Raw genomic sequence first — 16,444 nt, 5'->3', positions numbered from 1 at the left:
TCAATATATCGATCCATAATATATTATTCTAATTATAATGTATGCATACAAGATGCAACCTGTTACTACGGTACTTCATCCTCCAGTACCATATGCCAGTGGGAGTATATAATTTTCAAATTCTTAAAAATAAATCAAGGAATAAAATTAAAGCTTGATTATCTTATCTTTAAATCTCTAAATGCGTATATTTTTCTTTAGATAATAGATTATCATTATTAAAACTTCATATTTTATTAAAATTTGATTATAACAATGTTCTAATAATATTTTTTTGTAAGAGATGAGAAACTAATAATAAAATGATAATGATAGGAACGTATAAACATTAATTAAATTACAAGAAGAAAAAAGACCCATATGTTACTACCCCCCTGGAAAAAAAAGAGGAGGGTGCACTTGAATGTTTCTATCGAGGGGAAGGTTCATCAGTTGAGACCTCACTTGAATAAGTATTGGCAGATTTCCTTTTTGATTTGCTTGACTCTGTGGTTCCTGAATTATTCTCCCATGACCGAGTTTCTGAAAAACCTCTACTGTGCATAAAAAATGCAGGCTCTGAAGGTACAGGAAGTGTGTGAGAGTTGCTATTAAGCATGAGTGCAACAGAAGCCATGGTTGGTCTATCAGCTAAATTTTCCTGAACACAGAGTAAACCAATATGTATGCATCTCATTATTTCATTTCTTGAACCTGTATTTAATGTGGGATCTATAATATTTGATGCTGTTCCCTCCCGCCAGCTTTTCCAAGCCTACAAGGATTTGCACAATTGAAGAAAATGTTAAGAACTAGACTTGCATTCTAACTAATGTTTCAAAAAGACAATGAAGAAAGAGACTTACAAAGCTTATAAGATCCTCTACATGTTCTCCACTACGGAAGCCATTATTTTTCTGGCCACTTACTATCTCTAGAACCAGTACACCAAAACTGAACACATCTGACTTTACAGAGAATTGTCCTTGCATTATATACTCAGGTGCCATGTATCCACTGCATGTCAATATCATCAAGTTCAATTAGCATACAATTTTCCTACATTTTGGTTGGTAAGGACTAAGCGAAACAATTTATTAACCCTTTCATATTATGTCACTTACTAAGTTCCAACAACTCTGCTTGTGTTTCCTTGAGTTTGATCCACAACAAACAATCTTGCCATGCCAAAATCTGATATCTTAGGATTCATTTCTGCGTCTAGCAGAATGTTGCTTGCTTTAAGATCACGATGAATAATACGCAATCTTGAATCCTCATGAAGGTAAAGAAGGCCTCTAGCAATGCCTCCTATAATTTTATACCTCCTTTCCCAATCCAAATGTGCACGCTTAATTGGATCTACAAACCCCGATCAAGGGACAACCTTTTAAACCATGTCTAAAATAATTATCACTTACCATTAAGAAAAACTAAATTATCCATTCTAACTTACCAAATATGAAGTAATCAAGGCTTTTATTGGGAACAAACTCATAGATTAGTAACCTTTCTTGTCTTTCCAAACTGAAACCAAGTAGCCTTACTAAGTTTCGGTGTTGTAGTTTGGCCACTAACTGCACTTCGTTCTTAAATTCTACATCTCCTTGTCCCGAATTCACTGACAATCTTTTGACAGCAACTTCTTGTCCATTGGAAAGCTTACCCTGAATATATATCAGAGTTAGGAACATGTAAATTGGGTCAATTATTAGTAAATACGACAAGAGGAAAAATATTATTTGTCTAAAATGTAACCGCATATTCTTACCTTGTAAACAGGTCCGAAGCCTCCTCGTCCTAGCATATTTGTCTCAGAAAAGTTATTTGTAGCAATTTTTATGACGTCAAAGTTGAATTGCAATGTCTCAGTAGGTTCAATTTCGTTGTCAACTTCAGCTACGCATAGGAAAGTAGTTCAATCAATTTTAGTTCTTGAAAGGTTATTTAAGATTGATTGACAGCAGCAAGTCAATATAAAACATGATGGCTAAAGATAAAGTTCTCGTTTCTTTGACTAATTCAATACCTTCTGTTGATGTAAAAACAACACATCTTAGTCGTATTTTATTATTTCTATTTTGATTAATGCGGAAAGTTGAATTTTATCATGTCAATGCCGAAACTTTTGTCTATTTGTCAATAAAACATAACAAGAAAACTATATTTTGTCTTACTTTCAGTATCAACATTTTTCCGTTGCTTTCTCGCTCTTAAGAAGATGCACACAGAGATGACAAGAACAGCGATGGCAACAATTGGTACAACCACGGCAACGACAATTCGTGTTGTGTTGCTGTTTCCTGCAAAAACTAGAACTCCATGTTGATAACTGACAAAGATTTTTTTGTTAAAGATTAGAACAAAAAATTAATTTTCTTTGTACAGACTAGGGTAAAAACCATGACATTTTCGGAGAATAAATACTTATTTATGTTTATTAAAAATTTAAAACCCAAAGACCCTTCAGAGAGGTTGAAGTTTAGCAAAGCAGTAATGCACTCCTTAACTAAGAACATCACAGATACCTTGTGTGGAAGTATTGTTGTTGACTGGAGGAGGAGGCACTTGTGATGGCGAAGTTGGAGGGGCATCAGCTGAGGGGTCATAGAAAGGTGATGTATCAAATCTAAGATTACAGCTTGGTTTTCCAATTCTGCCACTTGTCTTGCCAGCACAACAACTTGGGATATCTGAGATGGCCCTAACCAAACAATCATTGCACTGTTGCCCAGATAAATCAGGTGTGCATTGTAGAAGAGCAAATATAGTTTGAAAGCTTGGACCTGTTGCACTTCCTGCAGCATACTTCTTAAGCGAATCACCAGATGCAGCTTTGCTTCTGAGGCTGTCCACTAAGCCCCTGAGCGCTTCATTGAACTGGTCCATATCAGTTGCATTATTTTGGGTCCATAGAAAGTACGTAGGGTCAAGTTCCATGGTTCCAAATATTGAGCGGTTTGAGTAACGCAGCATGCAATTGTCATACCACCCAATTGCTTCTTTTTGGTTTGGACAACGCTGTGTGAGAAGGACTCTTGAATCATTGAGGCAACTGCGGCATGCATCTGCCTTAACATCTCCTCTACACAACCCAATTGCATTAACTTTGTCAGAGTTTTGGCCCTGAGAGAAATTGTAGAAGCCAAAATCAATTTGTGTGTCGGAAGACAAAGTGGATAAAAGGGTGTTGAGGTTGGTCTGGTAGGCACTGTCTGCAGTATAGTTGCCTTTATCATTCTCGCAGAAATGGTACAGGAAACTTGGCTGGGCGGCGGTATGGTATATGAGTATAACAAGGAGACAGAGAAGGGAAATCACTTTTGAAAGTGCCATAGCTATTGGAGAATGCCCCTTAGAACCAGCTGGGTTCAATGTTATACGCTGTCACATTAGGAAGATGAAGATATGCCCCACTTTAGTAGACGCATTATTTGAAACAATCAAACCGTGGGATAAGCGAAGTCAATGTAATACGTAGTACAAATGTCCCAGCACTTCTCTCTGTTTTTATGAGATTTAATATTATACAAAGTCAAAGCTGTTCTCCAACATGCCTTTGAACGCTCTTTAACGTTTGAATTTACTAACGTTGGGGATTAGATATTTATAATACTCAAAAGATTACATACGCTGAGATTCAGATAAATAATACACTTTACTCCACCAAATTCTCCCACTCGTTCGTTCCAAGTTTTACATTTTCTTACTTTCCAGGTAACTCGCTTCCTAGTTTTCTTAACTATGCTATGCTGCAATCCTCTTTGCTGTAAAATTTATTAAGTAATAGGATTTTGTTTTTTACCTTAAAAAGGAATAAGTTTTATTCGAATGCTTTTCTTTTTTTTCTCTGTCAAAATTAATATATTTACTTAAACGAACTATTAGCTTACAACATTGTTGGACACAAGAAATAAGTTTTTTGCCTTCTCCATTTCTAAATATTTTATATAAATAAAGTATACTTATATAAATATTTAAATTATACTTGTATAAATATTTTGTATGTCTATGAGATTTATGATAAAAAGGGATAGATAATTCTTTTTATCCTGTAAATTAATTATAAATTATTATTTATTACAAATTTTTATTTCTTATGGTAATTATTTTAAAAATTATATCTTAAATATTATTTAACTAATTTATAATGTAAATTTGTCTATATTTGTTGTACATCAAAATTAAAGTATAAAATGTCAGTGCTAATGTTTCTCGTTTTAATATATACTCGACTTTAACATTAAATCTAATTGAGAAAAAAAATAAGAGAGAATTTTAATTATTTAGATGAATGAAAATGCAGGGAAAAGATGATAATCGGGTGAGACGTGCAAGTAAAAAAAAAATCCCTAAAAACAAGCATGAGAATTTTATAAAAAAAAAATTTCTTTCAAACTTTTATTATTTCGAATTCTACTAATTTTTTTTAATTCATGTTACTTTCTAGTGATGATATTATTATTAAATATATCTCAAACCTCCAAAATAGCTATTAATGCGAAAAGATTAAATATATGGCACATTATAATTAAATAATTAATAAATTTTTATGCATTGCGCAGTTATTATTATTTTAAAATAAAGTTTTAAATATATTTTATAAAATATTTTAAATTTTAAACAAAGCAACATTTTAATTAATAATTAAAAAATTTCTTATAATGTTAAATAAGACTAAATTAAGAGATATTAAAAAAAACAAAGTATAAATTAAAATTAAGATCAAATTAAAAATAAGACGAGAATTAACATATAAAAAGGTTCTCGTGTAAGATGATTTGTACAGATACTTTCGTTTAAGAAGTAAGAATCACAAATTTCATATAAAGGTAGATAATACTTAAAAAAAATTAAGAACTAAAATCAACTAAAAAATTACAAAATGATTAAAACTAAATTTAGCCATAGTTAGAAGAACTAAAATTATATTTAAGTTTTTTATGTATTTTAAAAAGTCAATTATTTTATAATAGAAAAATAATGAATGATATATATACTTTCTTTAGCTAAACGTTATTTTTTAATTAAAATAATTTTTTATAGCATTTATAATTTTAAAAATTTACATAAATGCATTTTTTACTATATTTTTATACAATATTTTCATTTATATTAATCTTTTTTTTTTCCTTTGTATTTAGTTGACTAATTCAAATTTTGCACGAGTGTTGCCGACTTTTATGTTCAAGATGCGAGTACCCATTATTTACGGGCTCTTCAGTTTGGTAAAATTAATTTCTCTAGAATATTTTGAACAATTTAGTTTAGTTTTTAAAAAAGGTGTAATTTATAGTAATTTTTTTAAATAAAAAGTTAGGCATTGAAAATTAAAACCATTAAATCAGTTTTTTTTTCTATTTGTTTGGTTTAATTTGTAATGGTTAGTTATGTTAAATACAAAAATTAGTTATTACAAATAAGTTTAAATCTTGCCTTTTATAATTATGCTTTAAAGATTGATATCTTAAAATAATTCAAACAAAATAGATTATTATAAAATCATTTTTCAGAAAATGACATCACATATTAAACAAAATTTATTTATAAAATTACTATTATCATTATTATTATTTGTAGAGCTGATCCTGACAAATGTTTGTCAGGATCAGTTAAAAAATGGTTGCTGATTGAGAGGGGAGTTGTAGATCACAAGCGTCAATCTCACAAAATGCATCCAAATTAAATGATCATTTAAATGGCTTTCCAAGCATTGATTGTTATTTCATTGACTGAGTATATATGCAGAACGTCAACTCCACTTCCCTGCCACCATCTTTTCAACTATTCCACTTTGCTTAGATGCTTCCCCGGTAAATGCCTACGGTGGTAAAGGGCTACTGAGATTTGAAGCAGCGTTTGCAATTGTAATAACATTTTTTAATTATTAAAATATTGAAACTCTTGACAAATTCAAAGACAAATCGAATTTAGCATATAAAAGGACTAATATGACCTGCTTTTATGATTTTTAGATGTGAGCTTTAATTTTACTTGAGATTGACTACGCGTTTAATTAATTTTTTTAAATAATTACTTATTTTTAATCTCTTGAAAAACAAATAATTATTTAACCAAATTAAACGTTATCGAACATGTTATAATATATCTCATAATAAATTTATCAAACTTTTTTTTTCAGTTTCTAACGGGAAATAGCTATTAACTTGTTTTTGTGAAAAGAATGAAAAACAATAGGCGTTTGTAAATTATATATATATATATATATATATATATATATATATATATATATATATATTTATTTATTTATTTATTTTTTATTTCATAATTATTATAATTAGTAAATTTTACTATGCTCTTTAAAATAAAAGATATTCTATGTTCTTTTAGATAATAGAATTAGTAGTTTATTTTAAAAAAAATAAATACTTTTTTATTTTAAAAATATTTTAAAAAATCACACTCTTTACTTTAAAAAGAATATTTAATGTTCACTCAAATTTAAAAATACTGTATTGTACATTATTGAAAAAATAAATATTAAATTACATTATTTTTATATAAAAAATAATTAAAAAAATCCTTTTTTGCTTTCACCATTCCCAGTAACTAATTAAAAATTTAAAAAATACGGCGTTAATTTTAAATATAAAATATAATAAAATCATTTTTTAAAACCAAACATGCCCAGAGTTCTCAAGGATCGAGTAAAGGACCTTAGAATACCTCAACCCCTTGTTAACTCCTATCCTCTGTAATATCCATCGACAGTATTCAGATGTGATATTATCGACATTTTTTTGGTGTATAAATAACAGTATGTTCCTCTGATCTGTTGTCTGTAACTATATCACACTCGTAACAACTCAATGCAGCTATTAGACATGAGATAGGAAATTGCCACGCAAATTTTAAGATCAACAGATGGTCATATTCAATGGATTTTAACTCGATTTAAATAGGGTATGTGGTTTATTTATATATAAGATTATACAAATACTATCGAGGAATAAATTTACTCACAGACATTTCATTGATTGATAGAGCAGAACCTGAACTCGACTCTCCTGCTACCATCTTTTGAGCTATTCCATTATGCTTTGAATTTGTCGGTTTTCCAGGAAATGGCAACTCAGTTGAAGAGCTGTTGAGATATGAAACAACTTGTGCGATTGTAGGTCTATCTTCTGGTTTCTCTTGTACACATAATAAACTTATTTGGATGCATTTAATGACTTCACTATCATTGCAAGAGTCTTTAATGTTTTGGTCTAATATCTTTAATGGTGTTTGATCCCTCCATTGTGCCCAAGCCTGCAACAAATTTATGAATTAGATATTAGACCATTGGGCTGCTTCTTTCTGCTTCATTTGTATACACTAATGGAAAACAATCTACCAGAAATAACTACTCACATAACTCAAGAGGTCCTCGTGATCTGAAAAAGGAGAACGAACATTCTTTTTTGCACTGATTATTTCCAAAACTATCACTCCAAAGCTAAAAACATCTGACTTTTCTGAAAATTGTCCATGCATTGCATACTCTAGAGCCATATAACCGCTATTTAAAAATATCAATATTAAAAAAATATATACATTAATGAATATATGTAGCAGAAAAGAATGCTATAAGTAAACATTATTATATCATTTTAATATGAATATAAAAGATTAAATTATACCTAATAAATAAATAAAATATAAAAAATGTGAAGAAAATACTTACTATGTTCCAACTATTCTATTTGTATTTCCTTTGACTTGATCTATAGCAACAATTCTTGCCATCCCAAAATCTGAAATCTTCGGATTCATGTTATCATCTAATAATATATTACTAGGTTTAAGATCGCGATGTATAACTTTTAATCTCGAATGTTCGTGTAAATATAAAATTCCTCTGGTAATTCCTTCAATAATTTTGTAACGTTGCAACCAATTCAATTGACTGCTCTTGTGGGGATCTATAATTGTCAAAATCCATAAAAAAAAAAGAAGAAAGAAGTAAATATATTTCCATTAGCACGAGTTTTAAAATTCAATAATAAGTAAAGGAAAAAAAAAACAGAGTTAAGTAAAACTTATTTACCGAATAGAAAGTAGTCAAGACTTTTATTGGGAACAAATTCGTAAATGAGCATTTTTTCTTGCTCTTCCAAGCAAAACCCTAACAATGTGACCAGATTTCTATGTTGAAGTTTTGCTATTAATAAAATCTCATTCTTGAATTCGATCGCGCCTTGTCCTGAACTTTGTGAAAGCTTTTTGACAGCTATTTCTCGTCCATCTGAAAGAATACCCTGAAAATACAATCAATTAGTTAACTACAGGAAACAAATATGCATATGCTTTTACACATTATCACCTTATAAACCTCTCCAAATCCACCTTCGCCTATTCTGTTTTCACATGAAAACTTCTTTGTGGCAGCTTCAATTGTGGCCAAACTAAATTGTAACGACTCCAAAGTAGCACTTTCTTCTCCAACTGGAACAACATCGAAGTTCCAAAGCTAAAATTAGTCCTTTTACCTTCTAAAAAATGAGAATGGTTTGACTTTGTTTTTCAAATTACTTACAATTTTCCTTTAGAAGGGTCTTGTACTTCTTCCTTGATCTTTTCAATATGAAACAACAGACACAACAGAAGAGTATTACTGACGCGATAACAAGAACAACAATCAAGATAATTCGTGATCTTGAATTCTTATTTCCTGCATAAGTAGTTGTAAATCAAGCTTTAGCAATTGAAAAAAGGACTTAATATTGAAAAGTCATTTTCTAAGAGATATGTCTAGTATTTTTTATATAAGAATGTAAGAAGTTTTCTAGACCACAAACGCGATTACATATATCATCAAACAAACAAAGACCAATTCTCATTATTCTTGTTTTCATGTTATTTCTAATGCTACAGGAGCCTGATTAATGTGGTCATGAACAAGAAATCCCAAAAATCATATAAAATAAGATAATGATGTTAACTGATATTCTGTAACTAAAAAGTATATGTAATGTAACATATAAAATCTCCCATAATAGTGAGCACTATTTGTTATGCAACATACCCGAAGGAGGAGGAGGAGGAGGAACAAGTGGCGGTGCTGACGTGTCGCCAGTATTGTAAAACCGGAACAATTCGTATCGAACATTGCACCACGCAAGAAGAGCCCTCGCGCCCTGTTTTCCTCCACAACACGATGGAAGAGTTGAAATCCCATTCTTCAAACACTCCTCACACTGAGCACTCGTTAAATCCGGCAAGCACTGCGCCAGGCCATACACCGTCGTCTGCGGCGAGGAACCGGCGAATTTCTGCTCCCCGGCGGCGAATTTCTGCGCTGACTGGGACCTCGCAGCCCCTTCGGCCAGATCGTTCAACAAGCTGAACAACGTTCGGTTGAAGCTAACCAAGTCCGAGAAAGAGATGTTTTTGTCATCGGACAAACTTGATCCGGGGACGATGCTGGTGGGGGCGAAGTAGCGGTTGGTAAAACGCAGCATGCACTCGTCGTACCATATTATGGACTCTGTCTTGTTGGGGCAGCGGCGTGCTATCTCCGTGGCAGCGGTGGCAACACAATCGTGACACGTGGCAGAGGAGACATCACCGCGGCAGAGGAATTGGCCATTGGCGACGCTTGTGGTCCCCATGCCCATGGCGGAGTAATAGGAGCCGTCAGATTGGGATGCGTTGGAGACGAGAGATGAGAGGAGAACATTGAGATTGGTTTGGAATGTTGGGTTGGATTGGTATGTTGCGTTGTCTGGACAGTAATTGTCGTTGTAAGTGGGAGCTGCTGAGGTGCTAAGTGATCCAATTGTGAAAAACAGAGATAAAAGTAAAAGAGGGGCAACATGGTTGTTGAAGAGAGACATGTTGAGCCAAAACATGGCTATTTGGAGTGGTTTAGTGTATAAATTATGAAGTGATAAAAACCAAAACATGTTGAAGAGAAACAATGCTCATTTTCCTTCTGCCTAGTTTTTTTTCCTGTGTGATCTGAGTCGGTGCCAAATTGGCAACGGGGGTGATGTAATTCGCCCAAAGTAGTTGAAAATTCGGAAGCCTAGTTTGAAAGGCCAACTCAGGACCCTTTTGACGTTTCCTGGTTCTTAATTGTTAATTCTCACATCTGACATTTGGTCAATTTTATACTAATTATTAGCTCCCATGGTTAGCACGTCTCAATTTTTAAAGAGTGGGAGTGGCTTACGAATTCAATCATTGCTAACCTTCATTGATGAAATAAATGTCTCTTCTATAATATGTTTAACTCTACTTGAGAAATATGTAATTAATTAAATATTTCAAGGTCAAAATCACACACACGGTTCTGCCTGTGTATATAAATTGGACATGTTTTGAAACCGATTATATGACAGATTTTTTTTAACTAGAAGAAATATGGAGAAAAACAAAACATCTTTCTGTCAAGAAAAAAAATGTATAATATTTTTAACTATTACATCTAAACATCCTATAGCTCGTACATTTTAAAAGAAATCGCACATAATAATCTTGTTTTCGACGTTAATCCAACGAGTCCAAATGCAAACAAAGGTGACAAAGGTGGTGGATTGTAAACAAGCTCACAGACTAATTCATGAGAGATGCAGAGGTTTTCATCAAGAACAGAGGTAGTCGGTTTTTAGCAGCAGCAATGAGCGAAATTCTTCAGTAGTTTAATTTCAGCTTCAGTTGTGAGATGTAGGTCGTATTGAATTAGGGTAAGTAATACAGAAAATTGGGGATGATGAATTCGTATGTTTGATTGTTACAAAATTTATAATAAAAATAATTAATAATATCATTTATCATATATAAAATTTGATCGATGAAGGTGGTTTTACTGTGATTGTTAAGTGTCTAAAATGGATAAAAATAAACAAAAACGGGTAATTTTTCAAGAATGATTTGTGATAAATTAGACATTTATTAGTGAAAGTTTCAAGAATGGTCGTAAGTAAGAAGTGTGTTTTAAAAATTTTGATCAAAGTTAAGAGAGATACACAATGAAGTTATAGAAAAACTTTGATGAAAAAAATAAGTAGAGTATTAAATTGAATTAAGACAAAAATTAAAAAATTAAATTGAAATCTAACTTGAATTTAGATTAATAAATTCAACAAAAATGCAATTAAATTAAAACCTTAATTAAATTAAATTTAAAGGACAAAAATTATGTTTAAAATAAATTAAATCGTAAATCCTAAATTTAGAGAATAAAAATTATAATTTATCCTATTATAAAATACAAATGTTTGAATTTTATGTTGTACCCAATTAAATTTTGTGGATTTGATTAACATTTTTTTATCAATATTTTTTTTTGTTCTATTTATAATAAACAACTATTAATACTTTTATCTAAATTATAAGAAATAAAAATTTATTTTTAGACACATTAATTATTAAATTTTTTTTACTCTTCTTTATTATTAGTAATAACTACACATCTATTTATCATCCATATAAATAAATATATTTATTCATTCAATGTTTCAGTCACTAATTTAACTGTTGATTATTATGAGTATTTTTTTTTAACTATAATGTAAATTTATGGTATATAATTACTATCTATTTATCGGTATGAAATAATTTTTTCGCAAAAAAAACAAACCAAAAGAAGCAATTTATAAATTCTCATCACATTTTATATAATTTTAAAAAGATTAATAAAAAAATAAAAAAGAATATCCATTAATAATTGATTAAAAAATATTAATTTAATTTAATATACATGTGCTATAAATTAAAATACAAAATATACATATGATTACGTGAGAAGTAAGATGCATAAAGGATATCTGAATTTAGAAAACAATGACTTATTTGTGTATTTTATACACGAAGCAATAACTACTTAAATATTTTATATAAAGATTGATTCACATATACGACTGCAGTCTAAATTAATTAATAGTTCGATTTTCATATTTAATGTTTGTTTGATTACTTCATAAACAACTGAAAAGTTGGTTCTAAATAGCATTTAGTTAGAGAAATAAAAAGATGAATTATTAGACTAGGAGAAGCTTCTACAATGTTTATAAGTTTACGAAATAACGAGATTGATCGCAATTAACCTTTAGCGAGGATATACTTCAGTAATCAAAGAATCATTCGGACACGACGGGGTTGTGCGCCTGTTCCCATCAGAATCACGTTGGTGTCTTAATCTGTCTGGTGCTGTTCTCCATCGCAGATAAGATGCTGGTTGTCGAGGTTGCGCTAATGTTATTGAATAACTGCTCAACGCAATTACTATTGTCGCCATTGAAGGCCTATCAACTGGGTTTTCTTGAGCGCATAATAAAGCGATCTGGATGCATCTCCGAACTTCATTTCGAGAATATGAGCCATTCAATCTTGGATCCAAAATCAAGAACGGTGTCTGATTTGTCCAATTCTTCCAAGTCTGTGGCAAAACTCGAGTTAGAGAACAAGTTTCACGTTTCTGGAATCGCCCAATAACCTAAATCTCTTCGTGCAGCAAAATTTTGACATTACTGAAGAAAACGTAAGTTGGGTTTTAATTTAAACTTACAATGCTCAAAAGGTCATCGCTTTCATGTGATAGATAATAACTTGAGTTCTTCTTGCCATGAATAATCTCCAAAACCAAGACTCCAAAGCTGAACACATCGGATTTCACAGAATATTTTCCATGCATTGCATATTCTGGAGACATGTAACCACTGAAACAAAAAAAATATCAATCTGTATGTTCCAGTAAAATAACATGAAAGATTTTCGAAGGCAGAAAAGAAGGAAAAATAACAAAGTTTGCTAGAAATTAAGCTACTTATCTACTCGGGAGCTGGTGATACAATTTACATTCTTTGGTCTTCAACTTACTATGTTCCAACTATCCTTCTTGTTGCTGCATTTACTTGACTTTGATCATTAGGGGAAATCTTTGCCAAGCCAAAATCTGAAATCTTTGGATTCATGTTTGCATCCAATAGAACATTACTAGCCTTGAGATCGCGATGTATTATTCTTAGCCTAGAATCTTCATGGAGATACTTCATTCCTCGAGCTATTCCAACTATAATTTGGTAACGTCTTGCCCAGTCTAGCTCTTCTTCGTTCTCACGATCTACAAATTAGTCAAATTGTATGACTGAAGTTAGCGATGAATTGAGTTTCGAAGAAGAATTAATTAGTCCATATAACAAGTTAATGAAATTAAAAAATTACAAACCAAATAGAAAGTTGTCAAGGCTGGAATTTGGTATGAATTCATAAACAAGTATCCTCTCCTTTCTCTCCAAGCAAAATCCTAACAGCCTAACTAAATTTCTATGTTGAAGCTGTGCAACAAGTGAAGCCTCGTTCTTGAATTCCAAGTCACCCTGCCGGGAACTTCTTGATAGCCTCTTCACAGCTATCTCTTGTCCATTCGGAAGGGTACCCTGAAAGCATGCTTGTGATTAGAAAGTTCCAGTCAACATAAATTTATTAAGAATATTTTAATCCATACCTTATAAACCTCACCAAATCCACCTTCGCCTATTTTATGTTCATCTGAGAATCCATTTGTGACAGCTTCTATTGTAGCCAAGTCAAAACGCAAAGACTCATCTTCACACATAAAATAACTCGTAGCTGCTGTTTAAAAGAAAGAAAGTAGACAACTTCATGCGATTGACAAAATTGCTAGCACATTGTGAAGCTTTGAAATTGAAAAATAACTAGAGCAATAATAGTTTCTATTTTTATTCAAAAAAGTTAAAATTATTAATGCTACCATTCAGGACCGCATCATGGTTTTTGCTTCGCCTTCTTCGCCACCAACAGCAGCCAAGAACCAATAGCGCCACCAAAATGGCAATTGGGACAAGAATTGCTAAAATCGTTGATATACGTTTGCTTCCTGCCCAAGATAACTCTTTTAAAATACCATAAGTGACTGACTAATAATGCTTAAAGTGGAGACAGATAGGAACCAACTTCCTCCTCAAAAACCCTCTCAATCCCAAAACAGCGTTGACTTGACAATAAAATTGATGAAAACTAAGTTTCGTAGAAAGTGTATAAATGCTTAATGCATACCTGAAGATGGGGAAGGAACACGTGGCATCTCTGAAGTGGTATTATACAAAAATGGATACAATTGATATCTGATATGACATGCCGGAAACATAAACTCTGCTCGTACACTGTACATGGTAAGACTTCTAATAGCGCTTTGTAAGCACGCGGTACATCCTTCTCTCGTTAACTCGGGCACGCACTGTGCCATACCGTACAGTGTCTGTGTACTCGTAAAACCCTTTTCGCCTGCAGCATACTTTATCTCCACTGCGGCTGCAGCTTTCTCCGCCAAACCGTAAAGTAACTCAGCGAATAACTGATTGAACTTGTCAATGTTCGAGTTTATCACACGGGTGTCGTGCACGGAAAGTCCAGTATCGATGTTGTTGTTGAGGGTGCTTTCGGAGTAATGCAACATGCAAAAATCGGACCAGATTATGGACTCTCTGTCGTTCGGACAGAGGCGTGTTATGTCGTTTGCTGCGGTGGCGACGCAGCCGTGGCAAAGGGTGGCGTTGACGTCGCCACGGCAGAGGAAAAGACCGTTGACGACGTCAGTGGTGTTTTGACCCACAGTGGTTGTGTAGAAACCGTTGTTGGATTGAAGAGAAGAGTTGGAGATGAGAGAAGAGAAGAGGGTATTTAAGTTGGACTGAAATGTGGTGTTGGGTTGGTAAAATGTTTGGTTTTTGCATTGATGGACAGTGTAAGGGGGATCTGATTCCCTTGCGTGGATGAGCAAAAGAAACGCAGAGAAAAGTGCTAATGGGGTTATAGAGAAGTTGATGATATGCATATTGGGTTGAAGTTGATGCGCTTGTGCAGTGTAGTGTAATAATATGTTAAGTACTGTGCCTTTGGTTTTAATTTTCCGATTAGGAATAGCCTACCTTGAAGTAGATACTGCTAGATTTAATTCCCAACCTATGAGCAGATATATAAAATTAATTTTATTTACAACAATTAATGATAAAAATATTATTTTATTCTTAATTATTTTTACAAATATACTTGATTAATAAATTATAAATTTAATTGAAGTTTGTTGATAGAATAAAATATTTTTATATTGTTATTTAGTTATACGTTATTATATCAGTGAATAATTATTTTTTATAATAAGTAAAAAAATTATATTGGTAATATATTGCAATTATACTTATAAATTATTTAATTGTTAAAACAGTCATAAAACTAATTTTATAATAAAAACATAGTAATATTATAAAATAAATATATTAAAATATTTAATGAACTATTGTTCTCTTATATAAAAATTATTTTATATTATATTTAAAGGAATATATATTAACATTTTGGTTGTTGATTTAATAATTTTTATATTATAATAAAAAATTTGATTATTTCATTTTTAATACTGTAACTATAATGTAATAATATATTAATATTTATTTATATCGATGATAATTGAATAATGTATATAATAATTAAAAGTAGTGAAAATTAAGAAAAAGCAAATAAAATAATAGTTAAAATTATAATCAAAATTAAAATTAAATTTGCAAATTAAAAATTGTAGACAAATAATGCAATAGTGTAGCTATGCAACAGAGATTCAAAGGTTAGTTTTATATCTGATAATTAAAAAATATATAATATGTTATAGTTATATAGAAAAAAAAAATATCATAAAATATGTGACTGCATGTAAGGGCCGAACAGATCAAATTGGGAGATACATGTATAGATAAATAGTTGATGCAATCACAGACAGCCACGTGGTTACTGTAGTAAATAGTATGCGTTGGCGCAAGTTAACAAACCTGATGGGTATTCATGGGTTAAATAAAACGTTTTATTTAATTTTTTACAAATAAAAAATGATTAGTCAACTGAGAGATTATTTATTCATGGGAATATATATATATTACTTTTTTAACGGGCGGATAAGTGAAGACAACGATTGGTAAGAGGCAACTTTGACTTTAAAATTTTGATGAATGTAACATTGTTCCTGCTTAAATCTCTAATATGATATCTTTCTAACGATAACTGACGTGGGAGATTACTTGTAAAAGACATTTCGATGCTGAAGTTAAGATTTAGCTCTGAGTTATAAATGGTATTTATTAATAAAAAGTCAACTCTTTATCTGTATTTTCTATCTTATTTTTATAGGCATTGTAATGGGTTAATGAGTCTGCTAAATTAGCTTTGATTTTAGCTCTTTTCTTGATTTAAATAATATTTTAATTATTATCTTTAATTAAGTTATTTACCTTTAAATCCTGATGAGATATTGGTTCAGATTGGACCGAGTAAATATTCGATTTCTTTTTTTTATATGTAGGATTGAGTAATTCTCTTATGCAGTACAAACATAAAATAAAATTAGGTGAAGGGTTGCAAATATTTTATTATTTTGATAATATATACTGATTTTTAATGTTAATTTTTATTGTACTATAAATTATTGAAATAAAATTTTATTTTT

General features: G+C 31.2%; 1 protein-coding gene and 1 pseudogene across 1 annotated transcript; both read right to left on the bottom strand.

Moving 5' to 3' along the window:
• Positions 1-409: 409 nt before the first annotated feature.
• On the bottom strand, positions 410-9,836 carry LOC113871856 (annotated as a pseudogene).
• A 2,201-nt stretch (positions 9,837-12,037) lies between these two features.
• LOC113871855 (cysteine-rich receptor-like protein kinase 25) lies at positions 12,038-14,785 on the bottom strand. Its single transcript, XM_027508951.1, has 6 exons — positions 14,008-14,785; positions 13,436-13,560; positions 13,157-13,367; positions 12,808-13,051; positions 12,497-12,647; positions 12,038-12,367 (listed from the first exon to the last, which is right to left on the bottom strand). The coding sequence occupies exons 1-6, from the start codon at positions 14,783-14,785 to the stop codon at positions 12,038-12,040; spliced, it is 1,839 nt and encodes a 612-aa protein (XP_027364752.1).
• Positions 14,786-16,444: the final 1,659 nt, after the last annotated feature.

Source organism: Abrus precatorius, unplaced genomic scaffold (genome assembly GCF_003935025.1).
Source record: "Abrus precatorius isolate BTA unplaced genomic scaffold, Abrus_2018 Scaffold7, whole genome shotgun sequence".
NCBI classification, from domain to species: domain Eukaryota; kingdom Viridiplantae; phylum Streptophyta; class Magnoliopsida; order Fabales; family Fabaceae; genus Abrus; species Abrus precatorius.
The sequence above is the reverse complement of the archived record's forward strand: the minus strand, read 5'-3'. Positions and strand labels throughout refer to the sequence as shown.

What these genes read in the sequence shown, in the direction of transcription:
- LOC113871855 (XM_027508951.1), bottom strand. Translation starts at nt 14,785, where the DNA reads ATGCATATCATCAACTTCTCTATAACCCCATTAGCACTTTTCTCTGCG. An exon ending in AGAAGGATAGTTGGAACATA is followed by an intron (nt 12,648 to 12,807) that starts GTAAGTTGAAGA and finishes TTTTTGTTTCAG; the next exon opens with TGGTTACATGTCTCCAGAAT. An exon ending in GCGATGACCTTTTGAGCATT is followed by an intron (nt 12,368 to 12,496) that starts GTAAGTTTAAAT and finishes GTTTTGCCACAG; the next exon opens with ACTTGGAAGAATTGGACAAA.